Source organism: Leopardus geoffroyi, chromosome B3 (assembly GCF_018350155.1).
Source record: "Leopardus geoffroyi isolate Oge1 chromosome B3, O.geoffroyi_Oge1_pat1.0, whole genome shotgun sequence".
Lineage (NCBI taxonomy): Eukaryota > Metazoa > Chordata > Mammalia > Carnivora > Felidae > Leopardus > Leopardus geoffroyi.
Window position 1 is genome coordinate 69,104,614 of NC_059337.1, and position 17,868 is coordinate 69,122,481.

The 17,868-nt window shown below is 41.8% G+C and overlaps 1 protein-coding gene across 19 annotated transcripts in view; it reads left to right on the forward strand.

Moving 5' to 3' along the window:
* The window catches only part of RYR3 (ryanodine receptor 3), a 529,106-nt gene that overhangs the window by 197,294 nt on the left and 313,944 nt on the right, over nucleotides 1-17,868 (forward strand). For all 19 annotated transcript variants that reach the window (XR_006704802.1, XR_006704801.1, XM_045450137.1 and 16 more), the window contains exon 3: nucleotides 2,823-2,930. Coding sequence is in view for 17 of the 19 variants with exons in the window: in XM_045450137.1 (XP_045306093.1) it covers nucleotides 2,823-2,930 (108 nt within the window). In the remaining 2 variants the exon portion in view is untranslated. The remainder of the gene's footprint in view (nucleotides 1-2,822; nucleotides 2,931-17,868) is intronic.

Sequence of the window (17,868 nt, forward strand, 5' to 3'; positions counted from 1 at the left end):
AAATCATAATTGGGGCATGTCTAGTCTCCGTATTATTGGTGGTCCTCCATCAGAGTAGATGATGGCAGTGCTGGGGGAGTGCTCCTGTGGACCAGACCCAGGAGAGAAAGAAGGGGGACTTCGAATCCCCTGGTCTCCTGTCAGGGCGGGATCTCTAGCTCTGAGGACTGTGAAAGTTTTTGTCAAAGGAGAGTGGGCTAGATACGGTGGTTGTAAAAGTGATTGTGAATGTTGAATTAGCCAAAAAGTGCCCTTTAAAGTACCAACCGTAACTGCAGACCTTCCTAAATAGAAAATCTCCAAACCACATGCTTTAGTGAAGAGGAAGAAACACTCAAACTCCGGTCCTTTTGCTTCCTGTTCTGGTGACCTGAGATCCGGGTAGACAAAGTGGTGGGAAAAAAAAAATCTCTGTAAAATTCTCTGCGATGGCACCATATTTGGGGAAACTGAGCTGAGCGATATATGTTTATGGCGTGAGGCCTTTAGGGAAACGCTTTATCATATTGTATGCTGCTTAAAATGATGCTCTCTGTGCTCCAGAAACCCTTTGTGGACATAACGCTCTGCCCTGCATTAACAGTTGCTTGCTTGCTCAAGTCCCATACAGATGAGTTAATTACCTGCGGCAAGAACAGACTTTGAAAACAAAGCAAAAGGGGCGCCTGGGTGGCGCAGTCGGTTAAGCGTCCGACTTCAGCCAGGTCACGATCTCGCGGTCCGTGAGTTCAAGCCCCGCGTCAGGCTCTGGGCTGATGGCTCAGAGCCTGGAGCCTGTTTCCGATTCTGTGTCTCCCTCTCTCTCTGCCCCTCCCCCGTTCATGCTCTGTCTCTCTCTGTCCCAAAAATAAATAAACGTTGAAAAAAATAAATAAATAAAAATTAAAAAAAAAAAAAAAAAACAAAGCAAGGAATATATATATTAAAAAAAAAAAAACAAAACAACTGTAGTGTCCTGGTAGTTTCTCCTATCATAACTTTCATAAAAAGAATTGGGCAATTTTGTGTAATACCAGAATTCTAGGAAGACTAGGTTTTTAAGATTTCAGAATATGGGGACCCTGAGGAGAAACGTACTTAGTGGAAAAGTCCTCAAAATGGGATAGGGTTACACATTCTTGGCCTGGGGGTCTGGAAACTTTAATGAAGGGAGATAATAGGCCCAAGTAGAACATCATTTTATTTGAGGACATTGAGTTTGGGAAGAGGGCTGAAAGTATACAAAATGCCTCCAATTAAAGGAAACTTAGAGATTACGATTTCATTATTTTAAAAAAGAGAATGTTGAAGTCAGAGAGGTTATCTGTGCTTTAGTAGCAGGCTGGCTTGATCTTTTAAATTGGAGCTCCATGGAAACAGCTCTACCTGTCTGAGTGTTAGACATAAGCTGTTGGTGACTTCTGGCCCTCATTCCTCATTCCTGTTCTCCTCTCCTAGTGTCAGTGTTCTCCAGTATCCCGTAGGAAACAAAGGCTTGGCGTGCAGAATGATTATAAGCTATATTCCTAAGGAAGATGGTATGTCATGAAGCTGGATTGTAAGCTCCTACAGAGCAATGATTTTGGGTATCTTTGTATCCTTCTCAATACCCTGTGCTGTGTTTTATATAAATGTAATACTTAAATATTTGCTGATTGAAAACATTCTAGTGGTGAAAAATGTCTTTAATATTTCCATCAGTGGCAAGAATCGTGTAGAGTTAAGTGTATAGACTTTGGGGACAGACTGCCTGGATTTGAATCCAACTTTGCCAAATAGAAGCCATGACCTTAGGCATGTGACCTAACTTCTCTGTTCCTTAGTTTCCTTGGCTGTAAACTGGAATGTGAATAATTCCTATCATACAGGGTGGTTGTAAGGATTAAATGGGCTAATATATTCAAAGCACCTAAAACAGGGCCTGGCACAGAGAAAATAGTCAGTGAGCATTAGCTATTACTAGTCAGTATGCAGCAAAGGCTGTCTTTAACTATTGTTGAGAAATGTTCCAGAACAAGTACAAATATTAATATCACTGGAGCACATAATAAATTAGAATGATTGCTGTAGGGGCCATCAGTTCTTTTAGTTCTGGACTTTGCTTGTTCAGAATTATATTTATATAGCTCTTAATCCCCTCTAATGCCCCTTTTTATAGTGCAGCATGCAGGTTTTCTTTTTTCTTTTATTTATGTTGAGAGAGAGAGAGCAGGGGAGGGGTGGAGAGAGAGAGAACCCCATGCAGGCTCTGCACTGCCAGCGCAGAGCCTGATGCAGGGCTAACACCCACAAACTGTGGGACCATGACCCAAGATGAAACCAAGAGTCAGACACGCAACCAGCTGAGGCACCCAGGCACCCCAGTGTCCAGGTTTTCTTAACAAGTAAATAGATTACCTATCGTGTCACTACTGTCTAGAGCCACACTGTGGTGTGTCCACTGTCCTCTTAAAATTATTGTGAATGATATCTCCGTGGCCCTCTTCCTTTGGTCCTACTCAGGCATCAGTGTAGATCAGTGTATCTTTACTTTGCCTTCTTCAGCAAGGCTGTATGTGTGTTCTTCTGTGTGTACTACCAGCCTCACTGAAGTTGCTCCTGACATCTTGGTCACTGTTTCCTTGACACTTAGACATTTTCTTCTCCTCATCCTTTAGAATTCAGCTTGAAACCTATCTTAACTTGAATAAGAGAAGGCTACCTTTTATATTCCTACCACCACCACCCACCCACCCACCCACCTGTCACTTTGATTCATAGGCTTTTTGCCCTTGAGATGTTACTGTGTGATTGGTCCCCTACTGATACGAGTAGGTATCCTCATTCTGGTTTTATTCCCACAGTATGTTCCTCCAGATCTCTGCGTCTGCAATTTTGTGCTGGAACAGTCCCTCTCTGTGAGAGCTCTGCAGGAAATGCTTGCCAATACAGGTGAAAATGGCGGCGAAGGGGTGAGTACCTGATTTACATCCTAAATGGGGATTGGGACACACCGTAGCCCAAAAGTACATACTTCATTTCATTCCTCCAGTTTTGAACTGGAAAACCTTAGGACCTTGAGCTGATCCACATAAATCTTTCTGTGTTTGATTTCTTTTATTGACCACCCCTAATCCTGCTTCCTTTGGATTAACCAACGTCCACCAGAAAATGGAAGATATCACCATTTACGCTGCATACGCAGGCCATAGGACATTGAACCTACTCCTCTTTCCTAACCCATGATCTGCCAGAAAATATGAGAAGGGCGTTGAGATGGAGGGTGCTTGTTGGGCAGTTCTTTTTTCTTGGGAAAGTCTCATCAGAGGTTTATGACTGCCCCAATGAAGTATCCTGTAGAATTCAGTCTTTGCCTTCTGGGACTCCACAGTTTCATTCATGATGAAAAAATATAGAGCTGTCTTGACTTCCTATTGTTAGAAGAATGGTCCCTGACTATAAAACCGAGGGACTGTACTCCATAGCTCCCATGTCAGAAGGTCTTTGACCACAGACTTCAGAATAATTTTGATTCTTTCCCAAATGACCCACATCCATTTGTATCTATTTATCATCGGGTATTTTAATTCTGTGGCCTGAATATCTCAAATACAAATATCTCTTTCCATCCCCCTCAGATATTGCACTAGATGACTATCCTGTCTTCCAGATTACACCAACAGCTTACTAACTGCTTTGATTTCTTTTATACTTAACCACACATGCACCCCCGTGCTGCCATTTTATTTCATTGAGCTATCCTAATGTTCTTTCCAAAATGCAGATCTAATCATTTTACTTCCCTGTTTTAAAACTCTTTGTCTTCCCATTAGCTTGAGAAAAAGTCTAAATTCCTTAACTAGACAAAAAGGCTTTCTGGATTTGTTCACCCTGCTCACCTTTCCTGCCCTGTCCCTCACCACTTCCCCTCAGGCACTCAGTGTTCCAACCATATTGAATTCCTTTCACTTCCTCTAACATAGCAGCACTCTTTTGCCTCTGATCCTGTGTGTCTGCTACCCCCTCCTGTTAGAACAGCTTCCTCCTCCTGTTTCTCTGCCCCTGTAAAATCTCTACTTTGCCTTCAAGGAACCAGTTTGAATATTAGATCTATTGAGAAGCCTTTATTGACCCCAGAAGTCTGGGATGGGTGCCCTTGCTTGAGCAACAGGGAGTAAATAGTTCTTATTCTGTACTGTAACTGCAAGTCCAATTTTCTGCATCCTGTACTGGGGAGTAAACTGCATGTAGATAGGAACAATTTGTAGTACCTAGCACAGTTTATTCTCACTTGACTCAAATGAACTCATACATAATAAGGAATGTGTCATTTATGGTAAAAGAGATGATGATCATAGACTCAACAGAATCAGTATTTACATGTGGGTCATCTTCCAGCATTTAATGTGATCTTACACAAGTCTTATTATCTCTTGGAGCCATAGTGTTGTCACCTATAAAATTAGAATGTTTAATTTGTTTCTTAGGGTCCTTAACACCAGTGTTTGTGATTCTTCACTCTTGTGGTTTAAAATAAGATGCTTTTGTCAGCCACCCGAGAATAGCTTTGTTTTGTACTGTAGAGCATTAACACAGGTGAGTTTTTGTTCTTTGGATGTTCACTGAAGTCTGTGTTCACTTCCCCCTCTCATTGACCTTAGTACCCATGCTTTCCTCCATAGACATATGCCCTTCAGCTCAGTGGAACAAATCAATTTTTAATCCCTCATTCTTTTTCCAAAACTAACAACTCATCATTTATAGACCTCTTTGGTGAGGAGGAGCTGGTTGATTTGGAATAGTACCACTTTGAGTTTCAACCAAGATCAGCTAGACTCTGCCTACTTACGGCCCAAGGATAGAAACTGGGAAGATAGATGCTATGTTAACTGGAGAATTATCTCTTGGGCATTCTTTTATCCTGATTGGGTCAAAAAGTGTATTTGAAAGGACTCTTTCATTTAGCATGACAAAGTACGTACAGAAGTTCTGGTTGTAATCCTTCCTCTTTATTGCCGTGCAGTTACAGTCGTAACTTGGTCTGTCTTAAAGAAGCATACATAGCAATTCATTTTCCGAAGAGAATGTGAAGACTCTTGGTAACAGTGACTACTTAGTTTTGGAGCATACAAATAAGACCTACCTTAAAGACCAGCCATGTTGTAGGAGAAGTTTACTCAATATAATTATATATTTCAGAGGCCATCTTTAACTGACCGTATTCAAAAACCAGTACACTAAATCTTACTGGGTGATTCATTCTCTTTGAAAACTCGAGTCCAAAATAAATGATACACAGTATTTATTACTAAATATTCATTGATCCCCATGTTGGGTCAGACTCTGAAATTTCCTGTGTGTCATGTCACCTTTTTTGTGCTATTTTACCAAACAGAGACTATAATAGTTTTTTCTCATCTTGACACATTTATTATTATCCTCACCATCATCCTTGACTAGCAATTTTAGAGCTGGAAGGAAGGGACTTGAAAGGGGAGCTGGAGTACGGATAGATGGGAGATGGTACTCTTGAAATTATTAAGACATTATTATTTGTTGGTGGTTCTTTTAATTAGTCACCTGGATAACAGCTTCAGCTCAGCTACTGTAACCCTCTTGGAATGTTGTCACAATTCCATCTGGGCTCTTGATCTTTACCATGAGAAAGAGTATTTTTATATAACCTCTTGAGTCTGATTGTTTTGCTTTCCTGAAGTGATTTCTGTGCACATTTACTATTAGTACTTAATTTGATTTTAGATGATGATATTCAGCAGGGGGGAAAAAAAGAAAAAGAGGAGAGGGGAAAAAAAAAAAAGGAAGTGAGTTAACATGACAGACCATAATGATTCTCTGGGAAGCCTGGGGATGCTTGAGTGGGATGACGCTTCCTTTGTATGCCAGTCCATTCTGTTTGGAAATAGGCATTTACTGCTTTTAAATAGATATTACTTTCACTAATGATCATGACTGCCACCAAATGGGATGCTTTGAAGAGTGTAATTTTTCCTTCTAGCCATAAATTGGTCCTTGTGTGGTGTGTCTGTTCACTGGTGTGCAGCAACTGAACATGTTTAAAAATGACTTTGGCTGTTTGTTTATTCACATGATGAGCGTACAGAAGTCTTTTTGCAAGGATTTATAATTCTGCAGCAATTCCCCTTGCTAATAAAGAAAACAAAGGTGTCCAGCTTTGTTTAACAATAGAGTTTGTTATTGAAGTGTCTGTAGCTATAGCAAGTAGCATGTGGGACCCAGCTTTATGTTGAAAAGGAGAATAAATGATGAGGATTTGGAGGCAGAGAATGTTTGGTGCCCCCAGAGTCCACCCTAGCTAAATTCATCTATGGGTCAATTTGACTGTGATTAAATCCTATCTGATTTTATTCGGGAGAAAATTACCAAGAGACACGTGTTGGCCCTGTGGCCAATTAAATGACTGGAGTTTGAGATAGAATCCCTGCATACAAATATTAAAATGCTTTAACATTTTTGATTGATTGGACCTACAGTATATGAAATACCCAGCCACTTTCAGCAGGACATGGCACTAAAAGAGATGTTACCATCTCCCTCTGAGCCCTCAATCCCACCATCCCTCAGAAATTTGCAGTGAGAACAAGTCAGTCTTTAGAATCAGGTAGATGTGTTTTCAGTCCAGGTGAGCTCCAGGGCAAATTCCCTTACTTTCTGAATCTTCAGAATGCAACCTACCTCATCGTGTTGGGTGAAAAGTAAATGAGAGAAATCTCTACAAGGGCTGAAAATGTATATTGGTTTCTCTTCATCTCTGTTCCACTCCCTCCTTTCATATTTGGATGCCTCACAGGAAGCAGAGGGCTGTGCTACATAACCGGGTGCATAGAAGTTCCAAGTGGGTTTTGACACGAATGGGCATAATGCTTCTAAAAATGAAAGGCCTTGATTAATATAATTACCAGCTGCCCTCCTTCTGATAAGGGCTCTCGTTTTCTCTAAAACTTAATCATTGTTAGACTTCTACTTAAAAAAAAAAAAGACATGTAAAATGCATTAATGTTACGATTGCCATATTAATGTTACACTTTAAATTTTTTTTTTTTCAACGTTTATTTATTTTTGGGACAGAGAGAGACACAGCATGAACGGGGGAGGGGCAGAGAGAGAGGGAGACACAGAATCAGAAACAGGCTCCAGGCTCTGAGCCATCAGCCCAGAGCCCGACGCGGGGCTCGAACTCACGGACCGCGAGATCGTGACCTGGCTGAAGTCGGACGCTCAACCGACTGCGCCACCCAGGCGCCCCAATGTTACACTTTATATAAGACAGAACACATAATATCATGAGCACATAAGATCATGCTTGACTTCAGTTGCTAAAATGTCTAGGAGGCTAACATACAATCAGTCTTTAAAAAATTTATTTTTATTTTTATTTTTATTTTTATTTTTATTTTTATTTTTATTTTTATTTTTTTTAACGTTTATTTATTTTTGAGACAGAGAGAGACAGAGCATGAGCGGGGGAGAGTCAGAGAGAGAGGGAGACACAGAATCTGAAACAGGCTCCAGGCTCTGAGCGGTCAGCACAGAGCCCGACGCAGGGCTCGAACTCACGGACCGCGAGATCATGACCTGAGCCGAAGTCGGCCGCTTAACCGACTGAGCCACACAGGCGCACCCAAAAAATTTTTAATGTTTATTTATTTTTGAGTGAGAGACAGAATGTGAGCAGGCAAGGGGCAGAGAGAGGAGACACAGAATCTGAAGCAGGCTCCAGGTTCTGAGCTGTCAGCACAGATCCCCATTTGGGGCTCAAACTCACAAACGCGAGATCATGACCTGAGCTGAAGTCAGCTGCCTAAGAGACTGAGCCACCCAGGCACCCTTACACGATCATTCTTTCAACCTTGATTGGGAAATGTGACCTGGAAAAATATTGCTTCTGCAAGAGCTTTTCTCACAGATAGCGTCACTGAGAGGTAGTCCTTTAATTTCCCATATTACTTATGTGATAGTCCCACTAACTCTGAAAGGAGCCTCAGGCTTCTTTCATTTGCCCCTGCCTTTAGAGTGGGACTACTACCCTCAACACAGCTGCTAGAGAAATGCACATGTGTGGTGTGTGACACAGTTGTTGGGTCCGAGGAGGATGAGCCTCAGCTGTCTCAGAATCTAGGGATTGTCTCCTGGTACCATATGCCCTTATAACCAGCAGTGAGATTTAATCTTACATTATGCTATCTTCATGTAAAGGTCATTAAAGTACATGTCATGAGATACTTACCTTGTGGTCAAGTTCAGAACACGCATCCATTTTATAAAGTCACAGAAAAGTGACAACATCATTTTCTAAGAATCTGCGAAAGATACCCGGGGATTGTTAGGTGATGAGCAAATAAATCAAAAAAGATGCTGATGAGAGGAGTTAGGAGCCCCTGGAGTAAAGTTTGAACTCGAGCTGTGCCCAGATTTAGAAATCTTGAACTCGTCCAGAATGAAGAAGGCTAATAGGATCCTTACCCCTTTATTCCTGGGGCCATGAGTTCACACCATTTCTGTGTTATAGAAGGGAAGGGATACCCCGTCATCGAGATTTAGCCTCTCAGTCTGAGATTGTTGCCTTCCTTTCATATTTGTCAGAAAAGAGCCAGAATGAGAATGTATTTTGGTATATGTATGGAGAGGGAACTAGACGGAGGAACTATGTACCCAGTTCTAAATAAACCTCATCCCCATTGACCTTTCTTTAAAGACTACATTTTTTAGAAGAGAGAAATCATTTCACGAATCAAATCTAACAGGAGGCATTAATTGCACCTTTGCAATAGCGCGTAAGCTTTCCTTTGGACAAAAACTACAGTCACTTCTGCGTGTATTATCCGGTAAGTCGTAGGATCTGCCCTCATATGCCATAAAGTCAGGGGAGCGAGGATACACCAAAACAGCCCCATTAGGTTTTCAAGTATGACCTTCCTTTGCACGATTTGGTAAAAGCCACTACTTCAGGGTCCCCAGGGACCTCCTCGGTGCCCACCCTTGGGACTCTGGCCCCACCCCCACCCCAGTGCCAGTGCCTGTCTGTTTCATCTTGGGAATGTTATCCCTGTCTACTGCCTCATTAGTGAGAACAGGATGCCACGGTATTACATTTTTACTTGGCTTGCCCCTGCTTTTTCTTTGGAAGTGAAGAAAAAATAACATTCTGATTTTGGATGCTTCCCTTTCTATTTTCCCTTACAGCTGGTTGTCCATACCTTCTACAAAAATAATATTTTTGTATTTAAAAACATAACTACCTCTACTGGGCAGAATAACGCTTACATGCAAAAGCCCGGGGGAGGTTATATGTCAAAACTAGTCTTTCAACTCTTAAAAACTGAGAACAAACTGAGGGTTGATGGGGGGTGGGAGGGAGGGGAGGGTGGGTGATGGGTATTGAGGAGGGCACCTTTTGGGATGAGCACTGGGTGTTGTATGGAAACCAATTTGACAATAAACTTCATATATTGAAAAAAAAAAACAAAAACTACTCTTTCAAATCTGTCCGGCATTAGAGTTCATTCAGATTTGCTCCCTAGAGGCAGCCTGTTTAGGGGAGGAACCTGGGAGGCAGGAAGTTTAGGCATCATCCTGGCTCTGCTAACCAACCGGAAGTCTGACTATGGTAAATCTCCTACCTACTCTGGGCTTTGGTTTCACCAGCTCCTACTGCTTGACACCACCTGGATGCAAGAGACCTGTCCCCTGCCTATGGAGGTTGCCCTGCACCAAGGAAAAGCGTTGCCACTCACTTCATCTGGAGTGTCCTAGTGACTATATATAGCCCATCACTGATGAGCTGTGGAAATATTAGCCTGTTTGTGTTGGCCACGGCTTTTGAGACCCGGCTCCCATAATTTTAGGTAGATTTCAATCCACGTGCCCATTCTCTTTCTACCTTCATGTGAACAAAGGATGTTGGAAACTCCGCCCAAGACAGCACCCCTAAAGCATAAAGTGATGACTCTATAATTTTAATCTTTTTTTTTTGCATCTCCTATAAATTTTCTTTTGGACGGATATGGGATGTAGTCTGTAGTTTTGACACAATGTCTTTCTTCAAGGAGCCAGATGCTATTTTCAGAAATTAAATAATAACGAGAGGCCTTCAAACTAAGGTTTTGAATATGTTTTTTCACAGACCAAATTGTCATGAAACGTATACCACCATTCTTGCTCCTTTTCTCCTCTTCTTACAGTTCTCTCACATGTTACGCTATGGTTTTAGGATTTTATGCTAATATAATGGATTTTAATGCTTCTCTGATAAGCTGATGGTTATGAAAATGTATGCAGACAACTCATAATTCATTTTTGAACTGGCCTTTTGATAACATGGTATCCAGTTAAAATATGCCATCTACAAGACCTTAGTTGATGGCAAGAAAGTACCTCTTTTGGTTTTAAAAGAAAGTCCAAATGCTTGTTTGCAGTATTTCAAAGAAAAAGAAGTTTGAAATTTGTCTGATGTGGGTACTGACCCTTTTGTTTGGGTGGATATTTTCTTTTTTTCTTTTAACATTCATTTGTGAGAGATGGAGACAGAGCATGAGCAGGGGAGGGGCAGAGAGAGAGAGGGGGAAACACAGACTCTGAAGCAGGCTCCAAGCTCTGAGCTGTCGGCACAGACCCCAACACAGGGCTTGAACCCACAGACCATGAGATCATCACCTGAGCTGAAGTCGTATGCTTAACTGACTGAGCCACCCAGGTGCCCCTGGATTTTCTTATATAAATGTAATTATGAAAAAGTGCTGCCCACAAAGTTTGGCTGTAGCATGCTGCTTGCTAGTTTCTTGAAGACATCAGCACTGTAGCAGGGGGAAGAAGTGAACACAAACTTCTACATCTGATGCCACTGCTTTAACTTCTAGCTCAAATAACCACATACTCACTAGGCGGGAAATCCACCCCCTTTATTCTCACTGGTTTTTTTTTGTTTTGTTTTTCCTACAGTAAACATCTGTTGACTCCTCAAATTGCTTGAAAGCTTTTGCAAGAATTTCATACACTAAAATATCCATTTACTGTTTCGTTTTTGATTTTGCTAGCTCAGTGACCTATCGGAATGGGTATGTTATTCACTCCTTTAAATTTTTTTTTTTTTAACGTTTATTTATTTTTGAGACAGAGACAGAGCGTGAACGGGGGAGGTGCAGAGAGAGAGGGAGACACAGAATCGGAAGCAGGCTCCAGGCTCTGAGCTGTCAGCCCAGAGCCCGATGCGGGGCTCGAACTCACGGACCGTGAGATCGTGACCTGAGCTGAAGTCGGACGCTTAACCGACTGAGCCACCCAGGCGCCCCCTCACTCCTTTAATATACATGTACTTTGAATGGACAACCGACGCCAGCTTATTTGTAATGAACTGAGCTGCTCACGTGTGAGTGTTCAGAGCAATTTCCATTATTTGTGCCTCTGCAATTAAAACCAACCAACAAACAAACAAAAAAAAAAAAAAAAAAAAACCACCCTGTGCGCCACACACTTCAATCTTGTGGAATTAGACGTGGATGCATACTTAAAAATTAATTGTCAAGCAGCTTGTTAAACTGCCACTCTGCAATTAGGAGAATGGGTCGCCTGCGGAGTCATTTTCCTCTTTTAAGACGTTGAAAAGTTTTCCAAGTCTCCTTTTTTATTCTGCGTGTGGTCTGGATGGCCTGTGGCCATAGGCTTGAACTTGGTGAAGTGACAGAAGTGTGCAGCCTTACCTCAATGCCAGCTTCTCGGTGCTTCCACTCTCTTCTGGTGCCATGATGCGATTCCAGTTCTGCTTTTCCGTAGGGCTGGAATTCATCGTAAAAATGGAAAAAGCTAGTTGAATGGTCTCTCCCTTTTTCATCCAATCCCCAAAATGAACGAGCGGAAGAATGAAATGTTAATTTCAACAATTAGGAGCAACCATTAAGGTTAACTAGCTTTTTACGTTTCTTCATATCCTGAATAGAAGCATTTTCAAGTGAAAGAACCCATAGAATGAATTTTTAAAGTTCCAGAGGATCAAATCCTCCTCCTCTTTCCCGAATATAGTGCTTCAGCTTTAGTGGAATTGCTTTTTCTTGGGGGAAATGTTTTCACTCTGAGTCGGGTGCCTCATATTTAAAATCCATACGGCTGTGCGATCCTGGTGGCGTTTTGCAAATGTGATAACATTCAGCCTTGCTAATGTCACACAAACCCTGGAGTTCTTGCCATTCTTGCTGTTGACATTTGACGCTCTGTTAGTCTAGTCTTGTCGTAATGACCTCAGTCATCTTAGAAAGCTTGAGCTTTTTCTCCATGGCTGAACCAAAGGTCGTTTCTCCTGCCGTGTTGTGTTTTCTTACATTTTAATTTGCAATAAAAAATTAAATATTTTTATTAAAGTTTCTTAGAGGAGTGAGGAGGGATTGGGGCAGCTAAGCTTTCTCTAGCCCATACTGTTAAGTGTATAGTTACATTCTCGTGTTGATGGAAGATTTTGTTGAAGGTTTTAAAAAATAACTGTTTAGTTGGGAGGCAGGGATAGAGATGGGTTGTAAAAATGGATTTCAGCTGCATTTTTAGAAACGTGTTTTAATTCTAAATGACATTTGAATTGGGGCGCCTGGGTGGCTCAGTCAGTTGAGCGTCCGACTTCGGCTCAGGTCATTATCTCCCCGTTCGTGAGTTCGAGCCCTGCGTCAGGCTCTCGCTGACATCTCAGAGCCTGTAGCCTACTTCAGATTCTGTGTCCCCCTTTCTCTCTGCCCCAACCCTGCTTGTGCTGTCTTTCAAAATGAATAAACATAAAAAAAAATTTTTTTAATGATATTTGAATTTAGGGGAAATGTTTTGGGTTAAAACCCTTGCTTACCTCTTAAAAATGAAGCACATTTGAAATTCAAGAAATCCTGGGGGAATAGAAACCTCTCAGTTTATTTATTAGACTTTTCCTTTGATCGTGTAGTTTACTTTTTAACAGCTACCAGCGTTTAAATTATATATTTGTAGGGGGAACCGAATGAACTAGAAAAGCCTCCAGCTTATTTCCCTTTCATGAAAGTTTAATGAAAGCACCTATGTAGATATTCTGGTGAAGAAAAATTGTCTTGGTTCCAGAGATCTCAACTGGCATTCCAGTCCTCAGTGGAGTAAAAAACCCTGTTGCTAGCACCCCCACCCTACCATTACAACGGTGTGGTTTTAGAGTGGAAGAACCTGGCATTTTGATCAAGTGGAATTGATGGAAAGCAAGAAAAAGAACTACAAGATGTAGGGGGCCCTTGGGATAAAAAGGCCCCTGCTCTGCAGAGGGCAGGAATGGCAGGATGCTTCTGGTTTTGCTGGTGTTTCCTGTGCCAATACCCAGGCTGGTGGGAGAGGGAAAAGTGCCCAGCCAGCACGGGCTGGGAGTTCTGGCCTGTGTACTGCCTCTCTCTGCTGGTGCTCTGTCCATCTGTCAGCAAAATGTGGCCTCGAAGATACATGAGGCTCTTTAAAAAAAAAAAAAAAGTTTATTAATTTATTTTTAGAGGGATGGGGAGAGGGCAAGGTGGAGAGAGATAATCCCAAGCAGGCTCTGCGCTGTCAGTGCTAAGCACTACCCAGGGCTCAATTCGGGAGATCACAACCTGAGCCAAAATCAAGAGTAGACACTTTATTGACTGATTCACCCCAGGCACCCGCCCCTTCAGTAGTGGCTCTTAAACATCATAGGGCACTTTGCCGGGACCCATGTCTGCCTAAGAAAAATGATTTGCAAGTCAGCAAGAAAATAACGATGTAGGGATTGTCTCATTAAGGTTACTTTATCAATGGAAAACTCTACCTTTTTATTTTCTGTGATTATGTCTTTGCGATGATGGTTATCAAGTGGGTTTATTTATTGATTTGTTGATTCATCGATTCGTTCATTTGGTTGAAATTATAGTGATCATGTAGGTGATAGCTTTCTTCTTTAAAAAAAAAAAAAAAATGCCCTTACTGGGCAAAATGTAAAACTGGCCACTATGTTTATTATCACTTTTGCTCCTGATGTTGAAATCATAGCAGCTTTTGAACTTTTTTAACCCATAAGACCTCTTCTTATGAACTCCAGGTTCTAAGTAGTTTTACTCAGACACCAGACACCTGTTTTGGCTTGAAAGCTCTTGGCTTTACAAACTTCTCTTCTGATGAAACCCAGAGGGTTGGTGCCCTTGCTGGTTGTAGTTCTCTTTCTTGGTGGATAGATAACTCCAGGTCTCACCTCTGTTGCGAGGGGGTGGGGGTGGGGGAGGGATTTTCTGAGTTTCTAGACACTGGTTATGTGCATCCTTTGTGTTTGTTATGGAGAGAAAGGTGGAAGAGGCAGGTTAATAGGAGTGGTCTGCTCCCTTGTCATTAATGATGTGCGGCTGGAGGCTGGGTTCTCTGCCCCCATTTTTCTGCTGCTTATCTACTTTGATGAGGTGGAGGGTGGCAGGCAGGAGAATGGAGACGTTGTTCTAAAGAATGAATTAAGGGCTGTTCCCATGTCCGTGTGGCCAGCACCCAACAGGTTTTTGCTGAAGAACTGCCTTTGGGAGTTGGCATGAGAAGGTGCTTCCTCTGCCTTCTTCCCCTGAGTCCTGCTGTCAGGGTGGTTTGGGACCAATGATGGGAACTCATGGCAGGACTGTTCCTGAAAATACCTGTTTTCATGGCTCTTGGTGAGATTTTAGAAAACTAAGTTGAATGCAGTACTTTAAAAAAAAACTTCTGTGTACATATTTAAATAGTTTATTTTTTTTTTTAAGTTTATGACTTGGTATTAGGAATTTGTGATTTATTGTTGGGGTCCAGAAATCTTCAAATTTTATCTTACCAATGGGTACAGGTACTGGAGTGCAATTACTGATGCACCTTTAATCAAGCTGAGAACGCGGTGGCACTGACTCTCTCAAAGTTAGTGTAGCACTCTCTACTTGCCATTCTTGCCCAGTGACAGAGGGGAGAGAAGCAGGTATTTTGCCCCAGTAGTCTATAAAACTGTCTTCCCATGATATGACCCTGGCAACTTTATGACCTGCCCTCATGGGGTTTTCCCATAGCAGCTTGGGAAAGGGACATTGTTGCAAACCCTTATCCAGTTTTAGGATTTGTACAAATTTGGGAAATGATGACCTGGCATGGTATACTATCTCATACTCCTATTCTTTCTCTCAGCCTTGCAATGGATCCAGTCGCATGTTTCTAGAGATTTCCAATAATAGTGAGAATGGAGGGTGAATACTTAGCAAGATGCATTTCAGAATCTCTTGCTCTCCTCCAAGTTGCAAATTTTGTGGTGGTGTTGATTGCCTGTTCTACTCCTACCCCCCACCCAGACAGGCCTGGCCCCCAGGGTGATGCAAAGGTCCTGGGGGCAAGTCTCAGTAGGAGGAGCCACACTTCTCTGACCTCAGGCGATTGACCTGGGTCACCAGGAGGATGAACAACTGCTGTTTCCCTGTTTATTACTCCTTGCTGGCAGCCACTTGGATGTATGGAGGGTAAAGAGATAGAGATCTACAAATCCATGATTTTTGTCGAAGTTGGTAGGAGAAACAGTAGGATGGCAGTATTTCCAAGCCCTCTTAAGAAGGCAGTCTCAGGTTGACGTGTTGATAATGAACTTCATTTCCTAGTCTTATAACCCCAATCTTTACCCATGGCCCAGATCCCTCATAAACTCCTTGCTGTATCTCTCCCAAGTGGTGCTACCTAGGCCATGGTTGCCTCACCTCTAACATTATTTACTTCATTTGTAATTTTTTATTAGACTTTTTTAGATTGAGCTGTTCCTATGGCAACCAGGAATGGTAAGTTCACTCTGCTGAATCCTGGTTCTGAGAGGTCCAATTCCAGCTGATGACTCCTTTCACCTAATTTTTTGTGCTCACAGGAATGCAAAATACTCCTCAGCCCTGCTGGTCCCTTTCCCTCATTTGTCTGTCTGTCCCTCAGCACTCATGGACTTGTACACTTCTAGAAATATATATTAACTTAATTTTAATTCTGTTAATGAACCTTGTTATTTTTCTTTTTGCTGATATCACTCAGCATTTCCCCAACTTGCACTGGTCTTTCCAAACTTATCCCCTGTATGAGAAGAATCTATTTGTATCTGCCCTTCTTGATTTATTTTCCCCTGTAGTAATCTACTAAAATGTAATTCCAACAGAAGAAAAACAGACTTTATTTTCATTTCTTGTATTAAATTTTTCCAGTCTCTTCTTTTGAAGAGTGATATCGCAGTTGCAGTGTCCTGAGAAATGTGCCAAAGTAATCAAGACCTTTCCATCCTTGACATTTACCTATGTTTCATCCAATAAGAGCTGCTTTTAATTTATCTTCAGGTTCTAGCACAAACACAGGTATATCCAGCCCCAAATAATCCAGTTTTTATCAAACGTGTATGTGTCTATCCCTCCAAGAGACTTAAGGGTTTATAAGATCTACTCTAAATGTCGTCACTTGATCTGGGAAAGGAGTCTTGGGCTGAATCCACGTTTTCCTCACACATCCCCTGCCCATCCAGAGCAGGGGCAGGCTGAGATGACACCCTACCCCCAGTGTCCCCAACCTCCCTGATGCTAGGGCCACCTGGCTCCTGAAAGTCCAGTTTATAGTCCATGAGACCTTGCACAGCATTCTGTCCCAGATGGAGCCCCTACAGTTTTTCAGAATGGATTTTTTTTAAAGGTAACCGCCATGGTAGTTCATCAGTATGGGACAGCGGGGGTCACCATGTTAACAAATCAGTGGCAAGGGCCAAACATGTTATCCAGAGTTCTCCTACCAACTAAACAGTCTTTCTAATTTGTGTCCTTGTTTTATAATCTAGTCATTGAAAAATAACATCAATATAGGACTATCATAATTTGAACTGAGAAGACTTGAAGACCGTTGGAAACTCAACTGTACATTACAGTGACCTTTCCTCACAATGTATCATGGCTGTCCTTGTTTTAGTATCATCTTATTTTCCACGTCTCTCTCCAAATACCCTGCATATTCCAAAATACAGTCGTCATTTTCTCTGTGATGCCCAGATCCCTTCTGCTGGGTCAGAGGGCGCACACGTTAGCCTTTTGAATATTGCAGCTGATGTTTTTGAGAACATCCTTGCTCCCACATGGCAACAAGGCTGCCCAGACCCATCTTAATTCTTTTGTCACACACATGAATTTGGACAACTGTGGTTCCATTTCATGGGGAATAAGTCAGAGACCAAACTCTGGTGTTGGGGAGGCATACTTCATAGCCTCTGCCGTGGCTACTGGAGGAGATATTAGTGTGATACCAAAAGAGAGATTACTTCAAGCATCTGAGTGGTACTTCCTGTTTTTGAAGACCATAAGGGTCACAATGGTATCTCCTATGTAATTCCAGCCTCTCAATTTTTCCTGCCTTACGTGAGCTCTTATTAAACTGTTTTTTTTCCCCTTTAAGGTAACAGATTACCTATCGCCTGTACCTATATTGACTGCACTGTGCTTTCTATATTTAAAAAACACTGACGGAGTACCTACTATATTCTTTTTCTGTCTTCTGGTTTCATGGCATTGTTGTCTAGGAAATTAAGGAAGAACTTCCTTGATTCTTCAAGCTGCAGAAACAGTTATAGATGCATGTTGATTAATAGGCAAGGAGAGGTCACCAGGAATTTTTATAGCTGCCTTGGTTCAAGTCAGTCAATCTGTCTCTCAGACTCTGCCTCTCACTTTGGACTTGACTTTCTTAGATAACCTGTTTGTTTCTTCTGATTTCTGAGGAACATTAGCTACAGTCTCTCCCAGTCTGTAAGATGTAAGAGTAATAAGCAGAGATCAGCTGCAATATTCTTTTTCTTTTAAGTTTTATTGAGATAAAATGGGTATACAACACTGTATAAGTTTAAGGTATACAGCATAATGACTTGAC